This window comes from Lepisma saccharinum, chromosome 5, assembly GCF_977018435.1.
Source record: "Lepisma saccharinum chromosome 5, izLepSacc3.1, whole genome shotgun sequence".
Taxonomy (NCBI): Eukaryota; Metazoa; Arthropoda; class Insecta; order Zygentoma; family Lepismatidae; genus Lepisma; species Lepisma saccharinum.
Genome location: NC_139233.1, coordinates 33,287,345 through 33,309,574, shown reverse-complemented (window position 1 = coordinate 33,309,574; position 22,230 = coordinate 33,287,345). Strand labels below are relative to the sequence as shown.

Below are 22,230 nucleotides of genomic sequence, written 5' to 3'. Positions count from 1 at the left end.
ACTTACGAAAGGGGAGGTAGGTAGATTTCGGATCAGTATGTGTTCACCTGTTATGTTTATTATTTACAAAATCTTAACGTATTATGCCGACGACGTGACTGTGACTGAAGATTCAGTGTTGTTTCAGCACCAGGCGATTTCCGTTCTAACCCTATTTTGACGGACACAGCCGGATGGCGCACACTTTTCCGGTTTTATCAGTGGTATCTGATAAGCCGTTGACAAGCTGTCACAACGTACAGGATTGAGCACAAAAAAATGAGGCGATGTTGTCAGATGTAAAATGTTCTCAAGCCGTTCTCACTTCTGTTGTGTTTGTTTGTGTGTGTTCGGACTTACACGTGTTTTTGCAGCCATTAACCTAACCTAACTTAACCTAACCTAAATTTTGAGTTTGAGTGAATTGGTATGATTTACTGTTTTATTTCTAATTTCTCTCTCTCTCTCTTCTTGTCTAAAGAAAAAACAGTTTTGCGCACAGACTTGAAAGCTATCAAAGTGGCAATGTTCGATCAAAATCTGTGCGCAAAACAGGTCAGTGAGATTTGTGCGCAATCCTGGATCTAAAGTGTGTGCAATTCTGTTGCCTCAATTTTGGCTGTGGATTCGTCCAGTCGCGCATGCGTACTTGCGTCGCTGGTTTCGACTAACGCAGATATATTGTACACCTCAAGTGTAGTAGCGCTACATATTCCTGTTCTGTGGTTATTTTACTTCGATTTCGACTTCTATTGGGTTAATCTTGAAGATAAACTGACCACTTGGATAATGGGACATTTATTGCCCAGGGACGCCCGTGAATGTGAGTACATCTTCTTTTTTCGTCATCACTCCTCTAGTACAGTCATGGATATACAGTCACCGGCAATAAATGGGACACTTGGCTTCTCTCCGTGTTGCCTAACTCCACGGCAATTAGTGACTTCAATAAAACTTTTCAATTGCAAAGTTTTGCAATAGCCGTAGACTTAGGCAACACACATAACGCATTGAAGAGTAGCCAGTATTTCAGGATCTAAGTGTTCCATTTTATTGCCGGTGACTGTACATACCAGCTTTGGTTTACCAGGAGTGGAAGATCCCTGTTGGTGAAATTACGTTCAACTTTTGTTATTGAATATGGTACCAGTGGCGTCTCAAGAGAATTTCCTTTGCTTTGGTACAAGGGCGGACTACATATGTGGTTTCAAGTTGACTTTGTTTTGGTAATCATCGTTCACACTCTTTTATTATTTCTGTATTACTCCATTGCCTAGCTTCCTTTATTCTTTATCCTGTTTCTCCTACCCCCTCTTTCTCTCTCTGTGTGTACTCTCCGTGTGTCTCAAGTTCTTTTATTGTCTCTCCGTTTCGCTCTATATCTGTCTCTAGCGTATTCTTTCTCCCTATCTCCTTCCTCCCCACTCTCAATTTCTTCCCCCTCCCCTCTCTCTCTCCTTTTTCTATCTTTCTTTCTCTGTTTTTGAACGTATTAAAATGCTTATTGGAAATGTTTGAAAATTTCCAGTACGCTAGTTGGATGGCCGAAACCCGACGCTATCGACTAACTACCTAGACTTCTAGAGTGACTTTGGATGGTACAGAGTCCTGCAGTGTCATACTAGAATAACAATTGTGGCCTCAGTTCTAGGAGACGAGGGAAACTTTCGGACTCCTCACAAGCTGAAGCCGAAGTCCACGCCGTAATTGAGATCTGTAGTTCTATTCAAATTGAACAGAATCAACCTTACCCGCTGATTTTTCTTCTCAAATATACATGACAAACTGACGTTTACATCAATTTAATCAAATGAATTTTGACTCAAGTTCGTAGATGTAAAAACAAAATTTATTCAACAAATTTTCTTTACATTTGCTAAAATTTACAAAAGGGTGAATCAGTAATGAGTAGAATCTTACAATGAATAGTGATGTTTGGCACACACCCATGTCGTCACTTCCTGAAACATAAGAAAATATTGCATTAGGTTGTGAAGTATGTGACAGTTAACAACTATATCACTGTATGTAATGCACATGAATTCTCTCTGCGATTTAGGCGTTTTAAGTATAAATATCATTTTCTATTAAATTCACTAATGTTTTTTATGGTTATAACATCCAGTGTGCTTGCATAAGCCATTTACATATCAGCTGAATTCAGGTGGAATTGAGAAATTAAGTAATGTTTTAATTATTGAATCTATCATAGCGTGGCATCAAAATTATTATTTTTTTGTTTTTTGTAATTCTGCATCGAAATAATAACATAAATAACTTCGGCATTTGTTGCTGTTGGGTTTAACATTAGCAATAAATACAAAATCTGTACATTTTGTAATAAATAAACCCCAGAAATCAAATTATGAGCTTTCATGTATTCCACTATATATCCCATAATAATATATTTTTACAACAGTGATAGTAATAATGACATATCCTTCTTCTTATCAAAGATTTTCATCATTACACTAAACTTGTGAATGCTATTTCAAGAATGACAATCGCACAATGTTTGCGTCATAATTGAGCTACATCATTGCGATTGTCAAATATAATTAAGTGGGAAGATTATTTCAGACAGGTGCTGCGAAACCATGAGACTTGAGATAATTCACGTATGGGAAAGGCAGAGCGAACAAGGACCAAGAATAGCTGTTTCCACATTGAAAAGCATTCACTCCACCCCATACCAGCGGTCATGAGATTAGATGTATTGCAGAAGTACTATGTTGCCACATATTGAAAAGGCAGAGCGAGCGAGATCCAAGAACGGTTGATTCTTGCGCACGATGTGGCAACGCACCGTACAGTGTTGCCTAGTATAAGCGTCAATTCTTCCTCGAAAGGGAAACAGATCGCTATCGTCCCTGGCCGTAACAGCTAATATTGTGTACGAGCTGCAGAACAAGAGCATGCATTGTCGTGTATCTCAAGACAGATACATGAGTACGAGGGAGACAACGTATATTCTAATATTGCAGCTACTGGTAAAATATTGACTTACCTTGTCACCTGAAGTGCGATTCCTTCCAATGCTTGAAGTCCTCGCTGAAATCTTGAGCGGAGAATCCGTCCTCGTGTTTCCCGAAGAGATCTAGTCCCTGAGACCCAGACACGAACCCGCTGTCGCCATTTTCATGGATGTGGGTCTCTGCCAGCGGCTTCTTTGTGTCAGTGTCTGCGTTGGCTTGCCTGTAATCACATGAGAATGAAACGATTGTTACCTGTTTACATGCAAGGTAGAGCCAGTTGTTGCGCAGGTCTAAGGACTGGAGTAGGGTGTGGCTAATCGTGAACGAAATATGTTCAGCTGGGTTCTGCTTAGTGGACATGAATATTAAGATTCACACACTTGTTTTTTTTCTCTCTATATTTCTTCCTTGGTCTGCTCTTCTGTATTTTCCTCTCTTCCTTTCTTTTCGGCATTTATATAGGCCTCCTCGATGGTGTGCTGGTAAGGTCGTCGGCTTGTAATCAACGGGTCCAAGGCTCCATAACCGGTGGAGGTACAGTAGTTTGAACTTTAACTGTAGGTTCAGTGTCTTTTAGCCTATCGGTGCACGAAACGGACTTAAAACAAAAACTAAAAGAAACTGTATCTATCTAGCATTTCCTTGTTCGTTCTATCCTCCTGTTTCCCTATCTCTCTATTATTCTATTACTTTCTATCTTTATTCCTGTCCCTCCTTCTTCCTATTATCTGTGCGTGTGTGTCTTTACCCTTCTCTGTGTGTAATTCTTTCCTTACTGCAAATCTCATTGAAAATCTCTCATGTAGGGTGGACCGAAGGTTAGGCTATGATCATTTCACGTCTGCTAGAGCCCATCTCACTCACTTGGTGCCACGCATCTGAAGTGCTGGGACCAGTGAGTACATTTCTCGTGGAGGAAATGTTGTCTCTTAAAACGGTTACACCTGTGTCTAATTTCAATTTCTGCATGATCTGAGTATTGAACAAAGTTTTGTAGATCTGCATTATCATAAGAAATGTTTCACCATCACACGAGAGAAAAAAAATGTTTCCATGCCAGTTTGAACTAATGCTTGCTTAGTCTGGTATTACATGGATAGATGCTCCGAAGGGATGGAGTATACTGGGCAAATACCCAAAAAAATTGCTTTGCTGACGAAAATAGGCGAATATTATCATATCACTATATTTTCCTACCCATAATTTCATTTGAAATGCTTCTTGAACATTTTAATCCAACCCTCTATTGAAGAAGTCCTGAGTGCGACTACGGATACAAGTAATCCTGAGTTGCTGTGGAAATCTTACTTGTACGGCACCTTCCACCAAAACCCAACGAAATACTTCCGAAGAGGAACGAGCTTCTACCAAAAAGTAAGACGAGCTTACGGAAAGTATCGTAATATTTCCAAATGTACGTAATTTCAAACTTCCGAAACAGAAAAATCGTGCTTCCAAAAACTAACGTGCTTTTTCGAAAAACTGAACGAAATATTTTTCTTACCCTTGTTCCTGAACGATTTCTCCACCCTGGCCTCCTTGGTCTCCTGACTTTCCATCGTAGTAGTCGATCTCCCCTACGGAGTAGCTGTTGTACCCGCTGTAGTCCCCGTCCACCGCGTAGTCCTTGCTCTCCTCCACAGGGGCCTCTGTCGTCACCAGGTGAGACCTCTTGTGGTGAACGAAGTGAACTACGTACGGCACATGAATAAGAATCTTTTCTCTTCTGCAACAACAAAAAATTGAAGTTATTTAGTGGTAAATTTTAATTTACATTGAGGCAAATAATATAGTTAACAGCATGAAACGCCTCTCTACTTTTGTTATGCTCATGATAAAATCAAGTGGGAGAGGATGCATTAATATAATTATAAAGTCAGAAGGTCAACGGTTCGATTCTCTTCCAGAGTCCATTTCAGTGAGTCTACCTTCCCCCTACCTCGGTTAGGTTAATGTACGTCGCTTTTCTACCGATTTGGTTAATTGCAACGACTAGGATGAACTGTATAGCTAATTGGGAAAATATGCCTTCAACAGTGTTGGAACCCGGAGTTTCTGAATTCTTCAGAAACTATGCTGACAACTGTGCGACGAATATAAAACTGGAGAATCAGAATTTACTGGATGAGATATCCATTAATCGAGCTGAACCAAAGATCATTCTCTTTCTCTCCATCTCTCTTTCACACTTTCTCACTTCTCACAATATACTTCACACACACCCACATACACACAGATATCATATATATATATATATATATATATATATATATATATATATATATATTCACCAAGCTTTCTGAAACCTCGGAAAATATGCGAACTACAGGCTTCCCTCTAACTTAGCCTTGCGACACTAGCGCCACTACCTACACGGCAGGGGTTTCAAATGTCTTGGTGGATCTATACACACATACATTGTATAGTTTGCACGTATGTGTGTGTGTGCGAGAGGTCATATTTTACTGGTTTTATTATTTATAGAGCATTTTCGGTTGTTTGAACTTCGAACCGGCACGGCCCAGAAATATTTACCCTAAGTTAAATATACAGGAGACGCATTTCGATTCTGAAAGTTGTGTGTTCGAATCTAGATGTTTGCTTCAGGCATAAAGTTTATACAGGCATCATTCATCCTCATCATCGCGATTAATATAGGGATCTAGAAGAGAGACTTTGAAATAACCAGATTTACATTAAAAATACAGTTGAAAAGATTAACATTATTCCATACAAAGAACATAGTGTTACTTTCAAGCAGGGACGTTGTCTCTAGCCCACACAGTGTGGACCTTAGCACTAATAGCTTAGGCGTAGGATTTGTAACATCAATTATCGTAAAGTATCAAATACACATACATGGATAGGGAGAAAAAGAGAGAAATAGGGGAAGAAGAAAAGCGAAAGAAAATTTGGAAAACAAGAACATCAGAATAATCAGAAACGCAGAGAGATAGAATGAGACGAAGAAACAGAGCAGAGGATTTGCTTTGATTTCGTGTTTTAAGTCCACTTTATGCACAGTAAGGCTAATCGGGACTGGACCTACAATTTAAAGTGGGATCCGAACCACTTGTGCCTCCACCGGGTGTCGAACCAGGGATCCCTTTATTACAAGGCAATGACGCTACCACTGCCCCATAGGGGAGGCCGAGAGAGCAGAGGAAAAAAGAATGAAATATAAGGAAGTGGAAGAACAACGGAGATAAAGGAAGAATAGAGAGAAACGGTAGAAAGAAGGGGGAGCGAAACCGAGAAAAATAAGAGAGAGAGAAAGAAGAAGAAAGAGAACAACAAAGAAGTGAAGGGGATAGAAACAGAGAGTGACGGAAACTGAATATTGTGCACCAGAAAGATGATCAGAAACATTTATTGTATACATGACATTTGCTACTTGCCTAGAACAAACCGGAACCAGGAACATCGCCGATGCCAAGAATGAGATCTGAAATATAGGAGGAAAGATCCCGCCTTAATATTTGTGAACACATGTATTTATTTTAATATTCGCTACAGTCAAAATCATTTTATTGTGGTATTTGAAATATTTTCAATGGGGTAATTACTCTTGAGGCATCTGTAGGCTAACGAACTAACTAACTAACTAATGCTGTACTAACAAACTAACTAACTAACTCTCTAGCCTTCTTAAACCCGAAGCTTCATGGCTGCATCAACACAGGTCTTCCATCTGTCCCTATCCTGAACAAGATCTATATACTCTTTTACATCCCTACCGATTTCCTTTACGTTCATCTCAACATTATCCCTGCATCTTCGTCTTGGTCTTCCTACTGGTCTCTTACCATCAGGTTTCCCAACAACAATCCTGTAAACTCTTCTTCCCTCTCCCATTCGTGCCACATAGCCTGCCCACGTAAGTCTTCTTCATTTAATAGTTCTAATAATATCTGGACATGAATACAAATTATGTAGTTCTAAATTATGTGACCTCCTCCATTCACCTGTCTCCTCATCCCATTTAGGCCCAAATATTTTCCTAAGGATCTTATTTTCAAATACTCTCAATTTATGTTCCTCTTTCAATGTAAGGGACAAAGTTTAGCATCCATATAATATTAGAGGCAAAATTACTGTTTTGTATATTTTTAACTTTTAGTTTCTTAGATATTAAACGAGAAGACAAAAGTTTATGAAGAGAAAAGTAACATGCATCGGTAGACTATATAATGTAATTTGTATATAGGTCTACAGTTCTGTTCCAAAAATTATCAACCGTAGGTGAAAATTCCTCAACTCCTTGAAATACCACCCTGTTTTTGTTTTCTGAAAATGGCCCGCATATCCTGTCCATAGTGGAGATGATTTGCTTCACACAGGACCCAAAACGTGTCCATTGACACACAATGTTGACTCCAACAATACATTATCGTGCATAAACTGCAAATGATGCACTTTTTGATGTGTTAAAATACACACAGAAATGCATAATGGATAGTTTTATCAGATTCTGTTTCGTGTGATGCACTAAATGCATCAATTGGGAAGAACAGCCACGAGCTTCTCAAACATAACAAAATATAAGATAAAGATTAAAAATACACATTTAACTCTGTCAATTCATGCTTTAAAAGTGCATGAACCTTTCGAGTTCTGTGTGATAGAATCCCACTTCGGCCACATTCATCACCCCTCCAGTTGCACATTGATTGGAGGCTACATGTGCTCCAGAGCCACTTTATACAGATAGGTATATCAACGGAATGACCCAGGAATTGAACGTGTCTCCTGCCTGGATGTCAAACGTCCTACCGACTGCATAAACGTGGCTATAAATAATGCATACATACATTTGAGGCGGGCCTCCTTCCTCCACACTTGCGTCACCCTCTCACCCAGCAAGTCAGTCTTATCTTAACCTGGCATCTTTTTCTTACATTCCAGGTTGTGTATTTTCTATTTAAACTCATTGCAAGATGTGTTGATTTTCTGTTTCTTCTTAGATTATTTTTAATGATTTTTCTCATTTAATACTGACTTTATTCTTGTGTCTCAGTGCGGTAATGTCCCTACTGTCTTTTTTATGCAAAACTTCTACGGTGCCTTTCACTGTCGAGTCTTCCGTGAAGCGGCTGCCAACACACCTGGCAGTGGGAGGGCGTCTGCCGGTATTTAGACCCACAGCTGTACGCTGACCTTGGCACTGGACGCGTCAGTGCTTCAGTAGCTGGTGTCCAATGTGCACTTTGTGAAGTGTTAAGGTGTTTACAAGTGTCTTAGATTGTTTTGTTTTAGTTTACGTGTCACTGGTGCTTTTCTGCAGTCTAACTATGCCACGTTATGCTTACAATTTCAAACAAGGAAATTTTATATACGACTCTTACGTCATTACGAATTATTGTAGGGAAGTCAAAAGGCGTTTGGCAGCAGAATTCCCAGATGTTCCTGTTCCACACAGACACAATGTTTATTTATTTCTTTATTTATTAAGTCTTGCTTATCATGACGAAGTTAAGGCTTTGTAGCCTTTTCTACCACTTAACCCTAGAACACTACCGTACGTAAAATTTACGTATGCTTCGCGCTCAATTCCCTCCCCTACCTCCCCCTCCACCTATGGTATTCCTCGGGCATTCTGTCAGGTGCGTGGCAGCACTGTGGTAAGGAGGGCGGAAGCAGTGAACGTCTTTAGTTTGTGCGTTATGTGGGACTCTGCACGTCAATAATACGTAGCGATAGTAACAGAAGAAAACTCTTGCACGTAATATTGACGTGCATGTAGTAATAACGCCATTTTTATTCAAGTAACATTTGCGTGAATTTTTCTATAATATCTCATTTTTCTATAATATGATGAACATCGCAGCGATCAATGGATACATTATTCACACTCACAACTTCTACAACAATCAGGGCAACTCAGAAAAGAGACCATTCACACGAATTCAGTTCATGCTTCACCTCCATGAGAACTTGACCAAGATCTGGCAGGAGCAAAGGCTAATAAATACGGGACTGTCACAGGAGTTAAGAAAGTCAATTTTGAAGGTACTGGGGAAGGAAGAGACAAGTACAGTAGCAGCCACGTCACAAGAGAACCGAAAGTATTGCAGATTCTGCAACTACAAGAAAAGGAGGATGACAACTATGTACTGCTCCTGTGGGAAGCCAATTTGTGGAACACTACCGTACGTAAAATTTACGTATCCTTTGCGCTCAAATCCATCCCCTACCTCCCACCTCGCACCCACTCACCCCTCTGCATAGCAGTGCCGCAAGTTGTCTGTCAGACATAAGGCAGCACTGTGTTAAGGAGGGTGCAAGCGCTAATCATCTTGATTTCGTTTGTTATGTTGTGCACTGTACGTCAATTTACGTAGCTGTGTAAAACGAGAAGTATCTTCCGCGTAATTTTGACATTTGTAAATTCAATTTGGATAGATACATTTTGAAAACAAAAGTTTAGGAGCATGCACTATTTTCTTGTAAGACTTACATTTGTTCCTTATTTACAGCGTTATGAATATTATTATTGTTTGCTTTTTATTGTTCGAACTTTTCGCCTTCATTCTTAATGTACGAACGGGCTTGTCAACCAAGACCTTCTCTTAAAATATTCTATGTTTAATAAAACCATGCTTATACATTTTAAAATGAAGAAAAAAATTCCAATATAAGGAAAAAAAAATAATGTTCACAATGAATAGAAATTTGTTTTCATGATGTAGAGGTTGTTTTAAAAATAGATTTCTTCATGTACGTAAAATTTACGTAGCGGTAGTTATGCTGTAATATTGGAACACGGTAGTTTTCTAGGGTTAACCATGTTTACATCGAAATTTGATCATATGAAAATTATAAAACAACATTTAAACCATTACAAATATAAAAAAATTACAAAAAAAGGATAAGAAGAAAATACATACGGGAATAAAAACCTAACCTATACTCACGAGCATACAACAAAACATACACACACACACACACACACAATCACATATTCATGACAGTAGTCAGGGATTTGAAATATTAAGGTGAATAAGGGTTTTCAGTGTTTTTCTACTCTTAACTGTATTCAATTTATCACTAAAATATAATGTGCTAACTATTTGTACCCAATAAAAAATATTTTAATTGTGTCTTAAAGACATATGCTGAAGATGAGTTCCGGATTTCGAGGGGCAGTGAGTTCCAAAGACGAGAAGTAGAAACGGTGAAAGATTTTGAATAAAAAATTTGAGTTATGAAAGGGGATGAGTAGTTGAGTTCTCCCTCGCGATCTGATATCAAGGCTGTGCGATTCGGAAAGCATTGAGAATCTGCTCGAGAGATAAGCCGGTTCCTTTGACCTGATTGCCCTATAGAGAAGGGTGAGGTTGTGTACCTTTCGCCGATCAATTAATTTGAGCCAATTTAGCTTTGTAAAGTAAACTGATAAATAGTCCCTATATTTCAGATCGAAAATAAAGCGGACGCAGGTGTTTTGTACTCGTTGAAGACGTTGAGCGAGATCATCTGGTAGTTCGGAATAGACAGAATCGCAGTAGTCGAAGTGTGGAAAAACAAGTGCTTTCACCAGTTTGATTTTAATGCTAACGGGTAGAAAATGTTTAAGCCGAACAAGAGCGTGTAATGCAGCGAAGGCTCTTTTACTAGTTAAATTTACGTGATGTGACCATGAGAGATGCTGATTAAACATTACGCCCAGATTTTTGGCTGTTTTACTTAATTTAATAGCTTTCCCTAAGACTATTATGGGCGGGAGGGACGAAATTTCAAACGCGGAAAGCATTTTTTGTGAACCTATAATAATAGTTTGGGTTTGCGAAGGATTAATTAGTAGCCCATGAGTAGCTGACCAAGTACTGATTTTGATCAGATCATAATTTATATCGCGAATTGAATTTTTAATATTCTTGGGAGGAAAGGACAAATACAGCTGAAACTGTTCGAGAACTTATGCTTATATTTAGGGAAACAGGGTATTTTCTTGATGAGAAGCGAAGGGGAAACGGCGTGTGCTTACTGGGGAGAAACTAGACGACCTTAGAGCACGATTGGAACACACTTTTCAAAAAACCCTCTGGTGCACAAGAAACAGACATTTGCATGACGTCTGCATGGCGAGCTACCAAACTATTAAACCTCAAGGCACACATTAGATGAATTGAAAGGAAATATCATTAGGGAATTTGAAGAAATTTCGGAAGAGGACCTACGTGTGCTACTGAAAATTTCTTAAAAATATGCCGTAAATGTGTGGGTGCCGGAGGACATAATTTCCAACACCTCTTGTAACAAGGTACGTGTTCATTTTAATTTTAACTGTCCGTGTAATTGTACGAGCTTATTTCATTACATAGCTAACGGTTCCATTTACGCGGATGTTGCAGCCAGTTTGCCGGCAGACGCGCTCTCGCTGCCCGGTGCAATAGCCGACGCTCCGCGGAAGACTCGACCGTGAAAGGCACTTTCAGTATGATTCTATTGAACATGTTTTATGTGTTTAAGTAACAAGGGAAATCTAACCTTGCACATTGCAAGAAGCCGTGCAGGTATATGACGGGATGTGGAAGTATGAGCCCAAATATCTTATCATCAATTTCATCATATCATCACTCATCGTCGCAATTGGCTAAAAGTGACAGAAAAGCGAGGCTAAATAACAAACCAGTAAGAAACGAAAGGATTCCCAATAATACTACACATCAGCAATCATCAAGAATGACAACAAACGGAAAAAACATTACCAAGAGCACAGTCGGACCTACAGCCATTCTGGAAACCGTTCACTCCACCTACACACACACGACTCTACGCCCATCGCCTCACGAAACAGCCTATATAAACAATAAGATGTTATCCTTTCGGCACTGCAAGAAGAAATTAAACTCGAATTACAACACGTGATCTCCTAACGGGGCATCATTTAATTAGAAAGTAGCCGGTGCTTTTCTCCAAACTTTTCTCTTCGTCAATTGTATGCATATGACCTTTCCAACCCGATAACATTCTTAATTACTCTCTTCGAAGATATCCGGGTCTGCCTGACTGGCGGATAACATCTTATCGCTGTGTAATTATGTGTTGTTTTAATTGATGTACTTTCATGTTATTGTTTCAGATTAATGTAATTTGGTGCTGTTGAGGTGCTGACATTGTTGTTCGCGTGTGGATGGATGGGCTGTCTTTAAAATGTTATTGTCTTTCTTCTGTTTCTTTTGTTTTAGTGTGGGAATAATTGTATATGCTGTTAATTGGCCGTAAGTGATAACAAGACCTGAGATTTTCAGACAACTTTGAGTATTTTGGTATCTATAACAGCTAATGTAGGAACTACAGTTTCTAAAATAGACCATAAAATAGGGCTGAGTCGATATCACTTCGAACCGATACTATCCCTATTTCGACCGATACCGATTAAATGGCAAAAGTGGGCTGGGGGACAAATACCCCCCTAAACGCCGCCACTGTTATGGGTGAGTAATCCTTTCGAATTATAAGTATCAATTTATCAGTTTTTCCTTCGAAAAATTCAAGAATTAAATCAGAATATTGAAATGTGTAAAAACAAAATACAGTTTTCCCGCAACATATTTGTGCAAATTAACTCAAATTTTGCATAATTTGCAGGATAATTAGACTCCGCAAGAATGTCGCGTGGCATTTTTTCGGCCCAAGCAAAAGACCAATACGCTGGAGAAGTATCGGCCGGGATCGGTAAACAAAATCCAACCGATTGAAAGAATCGGTTATCACAGGTATCGGCCGATACCGATACATCAGCCCTGGTGTGAGGCAAACTACGATAGACTCAATGTTGATTTTTAATCAATATACGATGGACGCCTACCTAATAACGAATTTTAAATTGTGACCTTGTGATCCAGTTATTTCACTAGCTTTCCGAACACACAAGTCGAAACCATGAGTTGCGTTTATGGAATATTTCCACATGGTGTCCAGCGGGATAGGGGTTCGTACAAAATTTTCCATTTAGGGTGTGTAAGTCCATATTCAAGGGGTGAAAGGGTAAATTTCGAGCAAAAATTACCATACATTGGGCATTCTTGAAAAATTTTAGGAGGGTGTTGAGGAATCTTTGATGGGGTGTTAGGGGTTGTTGAGTGTGTGGATAAATCTCCCTCTGAGCGGCAGACCACACTTGTCGTAAGTACATTCTTTCCTAGACGTCCTTGCTCATTTTAGCTACATTTTAAGAACAGTTAAGACATAATCATCTTGTGCATGTTGCCTCATATCGCTCTCTTCCCAAATTTTGGTTTTCAGATCTCGTGGAATTTGCAGCAACCTCACACGCGTTGTCTAAGGCGATTTTCACGGAACAAACCTGTATACACTTCGTGCGTTTCTTGTCGGAAAGAACTTAACGGATCGAACGAAAATCGACTTTCGGAGTTTCTTAATCTTCACAACCGGCCAACTGTCATAACTTGTTTAATGCGTTAAATACATGTGAATTTTGGAACGCGACCAATGTCATGTAATATAAAGGGAAGCATACATCATTTCATTTCGGTGTAACACAGGAAATCAGATAGTTTTCAGGCAGTCGATATGCTACTGTTGTCTCTTGGTGTGAGGTCTACTGGGTTAGGAATCCTCTGACATAGTGTGTCCTCTCCGATGGTGTAGTGGTACCGTCATCCTCTTGTAATAAAGGGGTCCCGGGTTCGATACTAGGTGGAGGCACATTACATAGTGGTTCGGATCCCACTTTAAACTGTAGCGTTTCTGTACGTAAAGACTTAAAATAACAATTCAATTCCACAATTATTCAACTCTGACGATGTAGCAGGTGTTCCAAACGGACGCCGAGTATCCGAAAGAGGTTTTGAGTCTTAGACACAGCTCCATGATTAGAACAATTACTGTTTTCTGCTTCCACAGTTGCTTCATCTCATTGCCATGCCACTATGCATGTTCAGTTTTCCTGTCGAGAGGTGTGACTGTGAGGTGTGGTTGCCGTGTCAGTCCAACGAACTTCCTTTGTATCCGCTCAAGGGTGGAAGATACGTATATTTTCTAGTGGGCTCCGGTTCGGTGGTAATGTGATTCGTCCACTCTTTCACTCTACTTCCTCTTTTCCTTTCCTTTGTTTCTTTTTTAACTCTTTTTTTTCAATTTTCCGCTCTTTGTTTCTCTCCCTCTTTCTCAATTTTCCGCTCTACTTCCTCTCTCGATTTTTCCATTCCTTCTTTTTCCTTTCTCCAATTTTTCCCTCTTTCTCTCTCTCTCTCTCTTTCTTTGCCAATTTTTCCGCTCTTTCATTCTGGCTATTTTAATTTTTAAATTTCCGCGCCTTCTTTCTGTTCTTTCATTTTCCCCCTCTCCCTTCCTCTCCCCTCTATTTTTCCATTTCTCTGCTCTCTCTCTCTCTCTCTCTCTCTCTCTCTCTCTCAAACACACACACACTTTTTTTCTCACATTGTCTCCCTTTCTTTCTGTGTTTTGCACGTTTCTTTTTCCTCACTTTTATGTCTCTCCAATTTCTTCTTATTGGCTCAGTCGCCCTCGTTTCTCTCTTTTCTATCTCTCATTTCCTTTGCTTTTGTTATTAGAAAAATTCTCATACCAACTATTTACAAATGGATGGACTATTAATTAAATAGACATTAGTCACTTCAAAACAACACCATACTGCATCTTTCTATCTTGAACTAGATATTTCTCTTGCACAATTTGAAAGTAAACATTTATCACTTAATGCAGGTAATCTGCATTGTGAACTCCACTATGTTTGAATTATGATACTAAACTTAAGAACAAAGAAGTTTTCTTCGAAACGTATTGTTTATAGCGAATATTCGTAGGGACTAATTCCACCGCTAGATGCATCACCGAAAGTCATGTGATCCATTGTAAGCAATTGGAAGGCGGATTTTGGAAGTTCTATAATTTTATCAAAATTAAAAGGTTGAAAAATGATTTGGGCCTATTCTTGTGTGTCTTTTTTTCCAATGAAGAACGTGGGAAACTTCCAGTCTATTCTCTCTTTAACTCTTTCTGCATCTTTCTTCCTCAGCATGCCTTTCACTGCTTGCACCCAAGGTTCTGCATTGCTCTGGGTGGAGAATACATCAACTTAATACTTTTACTTAAGATGTTTCTTCTAATTTTTTTACAAAACCATGTAAACTAATTGCTTTTGAAAGGTTGGTCATTATGACTGCTGTTCATTAGAAAATTACACATCATTTCTTTACGTATTAATGGTCTTGATTACAATGGTAGATGTAGCATGGCACAACTTCTATCCACCTGGAGGAAGCAGTGGCCCCAATTGGATGACAAAATTATAGGTGCAACGAAGCTTACATTTTCCTGGTAGACAAGGCTTAGCATTGATGCGAGGGGTTGCAAAAAAAGTGGGCCAACTGCTCCCTTGCCCCTCTTGTCACTGCGAGGAACTATTGATGAACAATACATGTTTTTCACCACATAACTCTAACGTACGTACACGTGCAAATGGAATTTCAATGGGTTTCAATGCAATGTACGAATTTTTGGATGCACTTATTTGGTAACTGCAGCATTGCTTACAATTATTACATACTGCCTCAATATGAAGCCACCATACCACTTATCTTGCCAAATACTTCATTGTTTAAGAGCCAACATGCACTGCATGTAATATTTGTAACTCTTCTTTCTTTCTACACAGTGCAGTGACTACAGTTCTTTTCCCACAATTCAAACATCCTTCATTTGTATTTATCATAAGAATGCGCCAAAACTGTCTTCTGATTATCCTTAGCCAATTGGAAACTCAGTATTAATCAATTCTATTGCTTCAGCAATTTACCTTTTTTCGTTGCCTCTGTAATAGCCTGTAATAATACAGGCTCAACATCCAATGGAATTTTCCGATTCCTTGGGATCCTCATTTCAGACAGTCTGTTTTCTGGGAAAGCAAAAGTAACACTTATGGGCATAATAGGAACACTGTATTTGAAAGTTTACAAGATATAGATCATACAATTAGCATATTGTTAATTGTGATTTCCAAAAGTCAGTTATATCACCGAGTAGCTCGTTGAAAACGTCGACACCCGACGCAGCCACCGCCGATCGCCACATGTATTCCGCCAAATACGATTCCAGATGATGACGAGCTGTTCTCCTAACCTAACCTAACCCCGGCAGTAATTCTTTTCGTTCTAGAAAACTAAAAAAAGTATTCAATTGAACGCTTGACCTTGAGAAAAAGCGGGGGGTTTGCGCGGTACGATAAATGACTCATGTTTACGAGGGGAATATCATTTTTGAATTGAATTGAATTAACTTTATTGCTGGGCGAGGTTCAGCTGTTGCTGGTCTACCACCTAGACAAATAAGGTAGTCCGTATAATACTTATGTACCCCTAATTGTCTTACATCATATCACTTTTGTCACTCAGAGAAACTGTTAGTTATATGAAGATAAAACTTTAACATTATAGTCTGAGTATTCGTCATCACTTTAGCACAGGTTTTCCTATCATTTTGACCAAACAATTCAAAGTCAATATTGTACAGAATAACCAACTTTAACAAATGTCAAATTCAAGATTCTATCCTTGCAGGTAATATCAGCTGAACGCTCTAATTAAATAAATTAAATAACAGCATAATTACTATTTGCCGATATTTATTATCATTTTTGTAAATTGCGGAGAGCTCCTCCATAAATCGTTTTGTATTTATTTTTCTTGTGGGTGCGGTTTCGATCACTACTGCAATCTTCTTGTAAATAAAGAAATACGCCTTGTGAGTTGAAGAAGGCTGCATTATAAATTGAGGCTGTGCTCAGGAGAGGGATAAGTAAGTGCTGGCCGATTCGTGCAGGAGCTCTCTGAGATTTATAAAGCGAAAAACATCTTCACTAAGTGATCACATATTAAAAAGAGAGAGGGCAGGGCATCTTAAATTAAACAAAATTCCTTATTTTCTTAAAGTAACTAACTAACTCTCTAGCCTCCATAAACCTGAAGGTTCATGGCTGCAGCAACACAGACCTTCCATCTGTCCCTATCCTGAGCAAGATCTATATACTCTTTTCCATCCGTACCGATTTCCTTTCCTCCATCTTCGTCTTGGCCTTACTACAGGTCTCTTACCATCAGTTTCCCAACAAGAATCCTGCAAACTCCTCTTTCCTCTCCCATTCGTGCCACATGGCCCTTCCCACCTAAGTCTTCTTGATTTAATCATTCTAATAATATCTGGACATGAATACAAATTATGTAGTTCTAAATTATGTAACCTTCTCCACTCACCTGTCTCCTCATCCCTTTTAGGTCCAAATATTTTCCTAAGGATCTTATTTTCAAGTACTCTCAATTTATGTTCCTCTTTCAATGTAAGGGACCAAGTTTCACACCAATATAATACTACTGGCAAAATTACTGTTTTGTATATTTTAACTTTTAGTTTCTTAGATATTAAACGAGAAGACAAAAGTTTATGAAGAGAGAAGTAACATGCATTTCCTGAATTAAGCCTACTTTTTATTTCATCTTTAATATAATTTCACTTGTTAATATTACTCCTAAGTATTTGAATTTGGAAACTGGTTCAAATGAGTTGTTATCAATAATTAGATTTTGATTATTACCTAACACTTGGTTTCGGCCTGTACGCATATATTTTGTTTTCTCTTTGTTAACTTCCAAACCTATCTCTTTAGCAGTTTTGAAAAATATTTTAGCATTATTCTTGATTGTATTTATATCATCCCCTAATAAGTCTACATCATCTGCATATGCTAACAACTGAGTCATACCATTAAATTCTAGTCCTTCTTTAGTTTCTTTTACCTTCCTTACAGCATATTCTAAGGCAAAATTAAAGAGCAATGGAGATAATCCATCTCCTAGTTTTAACCCATCATGAATTGTAAATTTGTCAGATACATTAATACCCACACGAATTTTACATTCTGTTTCACTGGTGCATACTTTTATCATACTAACAAACTTCTTAGGTATTCCAAACTCGACTAATATATTATATAATTTATCTCTTTCGACCGAATCATACGCTTTTTTGAAATCAATGAATAGCTGATGGACATTTTGATTATATTCCCACTTTTTCTCAAGTGTCTGATGTGAAAAATTTGATCTGTAGTTGATCTGTTACGTTTAAATCCACATTGATAATCACCTATAATTTCATTAGCATATGGGGTTAGTCTTGTTAAAATAATGTTAGATAATATTTTATATGTTGTTGAGAGTAGAGAAATTTCACGGTAATTATTGCAGTTCATTTTATCACCTTTTTTAAACACAGGAACAATTATGGATTCTTTCCACTGTTGAGGGAATTCTTCTTTATTCCATATTAAACAAATTAATTTATGAATTTGACATATTAATGAATTTCCACCATATCTAATTAACTCAGCTGGTATTAAATCAATGCCAGGTGCTTTGTTATTCTTTAGCATTTTAATAGCACCTTTAACTTCAGTCAAGTTAGGTTCTGGAACTAAAGGTTCTGCTGTGTGAACTTCATTTACTTCTGATTTATCTCCTACATGGACATTTAAGAGTTCATTAAAGTAGTTCTTCCATCTATTTAGAATATCACTTGGGTCAGCTAGAAAATCACCATCTTTATCTTTTATCAAGTTTACTTTAGGTTGCCACCCCTTTCTAAATTCATATACACCTTTATATAAATCTCTGATATTTTTGTTTTTGCTGTTTGTTTCAATTTCTTTAATTTTGCTTTTCAGGTGATCTCTTTTTTTACTTCTAAACGTGCGGTTAACTTCTCGCTTTATTGTATTATAATTGCTTAGATTTGTATCATCAGAGTTATTTAACCACCTTAGTCTAGCCTGATTTCTTATTTCCATTAGATTATGACATTCATTATCAAACCATGGCTTACTTTTTCTTGGTTTATGGTATCCTATACTTTCTTTAAGTCCTGCAAGACATCAAATCTATTTGAAAGTTTAAATTGTTAATCTTTCTTAATTCTTTCATCAGCAAATTTTCCTGTATTATATTTTAGAACTTTTAGATTTTGTTGCTTATGATTTATCACTGTGAGTCTTTCTCTTAATTTAGCAATTACTAAATAATGGTCACTGGCACAGTCAGCACCTCTATGTGTACGAACGTCAATTATACTAGTATGCCTTGTCTTATCAAAGAGAATATGATCTATCTGATTATGAGTTTTACCATCTGGAGAAGACCAGGTATATTTATGGATATCTTTATGTTTAAATGTGGTACTTTTCACAATTAAATTCTTTGAGGTTGCAAAAGGAATCAATCTTATACCATTAACATTACTTTATCATCCTTATTTTCTTAACAGGGATAATATTTTAATTATTTTATTTGTAGTTTCTATTTGTTGAGAATACATTAAGGGGTGAACAGGCGACCCTGACACCCCCTCCCCTCCCGTACGTGGATGTCGACATAGGAAATCTGCTACTCCCACTCTCACTATATATACTATTTTGTATATATTATACTGAGCCAACAACGGGATCCATCGCAGTAATCTGTAACATTCTGACAACTTCATTAAGCATTATTTACCAAATACGCGAACATTCTTTACAAACAATGAAACTGTGTGTGTTTCAAAATACTTTCCGCATAAATACTTGTAGAACATTCATAGGGTTATGCAATTAAGTTCCTATGGACTTTCATCAACAACCAACACTATATCCTTACCAGGATCAAAGGAAGGTAATATCTCAGCTTTTCTCTATGGATTCTTGGAATCTGAAACTCTTCCTTGTACTGGGTGGTGCCAAGTAGGTTGGCAGTCTTTCTTTTGTATTTCTTTTGTATTATTTTCTGTATTTTACATTGAGAGGTGGCATTCAGTGGCCCCCACGATCTGCAGACATTACGCCCATGGATTTACATAATGATTTACTGTTAACCTACTTTTGCACCACCCTGTACACATAATTTTTTTCAATAACGCATACAAGTATGGAATCAGTAAGATGTTTGGAATGCAGTTATGAAAAAACGATATCATCCCTAGATAATCCGTTAAGGCCTTTATATTTTTAGGCTAAAGACACTCTAAAATTGACTATTTTACTGTAAAGGCACAACCTCGTTACTTAAAGCTATACGCTAGTAATCTACTTAATTTTAAAGAATTGGCGCGCATTCTTCTTGTTTTATCTTCGACGTTATGTAAATTTTCCCAACATCTTCAAAGTATTGTTCAAATATAGATTTCCTTTTCCTGTAATTGTGACATCATCAGGATAGCATTTGATTGATTGATTATAAATCGGTCGGCACTTATGGTCATTTTGTACCTTATCCCTTATCTAAAATTCTTACCTAAAAGTTTAAAACAAATGGTGTAAGAAGGCCCTTGAGATAGGTTAAAACTACAATGTTGTAAAGGGACCTGAACAAAACAAACACCACACATTAAAAAGTAAAAATAAACTAATAACTTCTTCATAGACAGTGGAAGAGATGAGTTCTTCATAAAACGCTAAAAACATTTGTTAAAACACTGTCGCCATCTCCCAGCAAAGATGGCAAACAGTTGGAATGGTGAAAAGTTTGCCTGAGGAAGGCAATATCGGCACATTCAATAAGATTTGGTTGGTTGTTTGATTTGGTGTTTTTAAGTCCACTTTATGCACAATAACGCTAATCGGGACTGGACCTACAGTTTAAAGTGGGATCCGAACCACTATGTGCCGCCACCGAGTATACATTCAACAAGAATATGCCGAACACTTAAAATGACATTACAGATACGACACATTGGAGAGTCCAGCCCTTGCATCAGCATTATGAAGGGTAGTTTATTAAAATGCGAGACATTGTTCTTTGAAAAGTTGAGTGCTGCAAATTAATTCTAATGCGAGCTTATTATATCCTGGAGGTCGGCAAATGCGAATATCTCAAATTTACTGCAAATCAAGATAAAGTTTATGATATTGTAACGTGAAATAAATCGTTTTGATTGATTTAAATGTTCAGTCGAAAATCGCTAAATGCTCATAATGTAGTTTTCCATTAAAATGACCATTTTCTGAGTTATCGGGCGTTTTACTGAAGTCTCAATAGGTAAATTTTAGCGAAGTTTAAATAAGCAACTTTCCAGTTTAGACACTCATCTATAAATATTCCAAGAAATTTTGTATTGTTAGTAGCTGTTATAACGGCATGTCCTACTGTGAAATTATCTTGCTTAATAGAAGAGTTTTTGGCTCTAGATACACCAAATTTTATTATATTACTTTTTCGTTGTTAATAGAAAGTTTGTTTGCTGAAAACAAACTTTATAGTTCAGTAAGAGCTTTTTCCGGTTTTTTTTTTTAAATTAAAGTTACATCGTTAACAGAATATACTAAAGCCGTAGTATCATCGGCGAAAAGAGTAACTTGGGCTGTTTCAACATTTGCTGGAAGGTCATTTATGAACAATATAAACAATAGCGGTCCTAGTATCGATCCTTGGGGGATTCCAATAACCACATCGTTCAATTCGGAGTAATATGTTGTTTGCTTCCCATTATTGGATAAACTATTTATTGCAACGATCTGTTTTCTATTCGATAAATAGGATTCTATTAATTTGTTTGATAGACCGCGGATTCCGTAGTATTTTAATTTCTCTAGTAGCAAGTGATGATTCACACAGTCAAACGCTTTTGATAAATCACAAAAAAAATCCAACAACAGAATGCATTTTGTTTATGTCGGAAAGAATATTATCAATTACATAAAAAATGGCATTTTTTGTTGTTTTCGATTTCACAAACCCATTTTGTTGCTTTATGAGTATCTTTTTATCTTCTGCATACTTTATTATCCTATTATAAATTAATTTTTCGAAACTTTTTGAAAATATTGACAATAAGGAAATTGGTCTGTAGTTTTCAATTTTTGTTTTATTTCCTTTCTTATATTAGGGTATTACTTTTGATATTTTAGAAAGTCTGGAAAGCTGCCATTTTTCATAAACTCGTTAATTAATTTAGCCAAAGACTCGTTAATGTACGTGCAAATCTCTTTGATCGCGTTAATAGGCATTGAATCTAGCACTGTTGACTTCTTGTATTTCATATTGCGAATTATGCTGGAAATGTATTCGTCTGTAGTAGGGGCCATATAAAAAGAATGCGTGAAAGATCTTTTCACGTTATTTAACTTTTCTTGATTCGTGTTCGTTTTTTTACCTGTTTCCATAGTTCTGCAGTTTTGTTTTCTGAATTATTCAACTTTTTATGTACATACAACTGTTTGCAATGCTTTAATGTTTGTAATCTTTGTTGTACTGTTTGTAATGAT

General features: G+C 37.4%; 1 protein-coding gene across 1 annotated transcript; it reads right to left on the bottom strand.

The window, feature by feature from the left end:
• Positions 1–1,810: 1,810 nt before the first annotated feature.
• Positions 1,811–11,745, bottom strand: LOC145988296 (uncharacterized). The gene is made up of 5 exons (XM_083123162.1): positions 11,666–11,745; positions 6,353–6,399; positions 4,459–4,680; positions 2,987–3,174; positions 1,811–1,940 (listed from the first exon to the last, which is right to left on the bottom strand). Exons 1-4 carry the CDS (start codon positions 11,690–11,692, stop codon positions 2,991–2,993), a joined length of 480 nt encoding a protein of 159 aa, XP_082979288.1. The 5' UTR covers positions 11,693–11,745; the 3' UTR covers positions 1,811–1,940; positions 2,987–2,990.
• Positions 11,746–22,230: the final 10,485 nt, after the last annotated feature.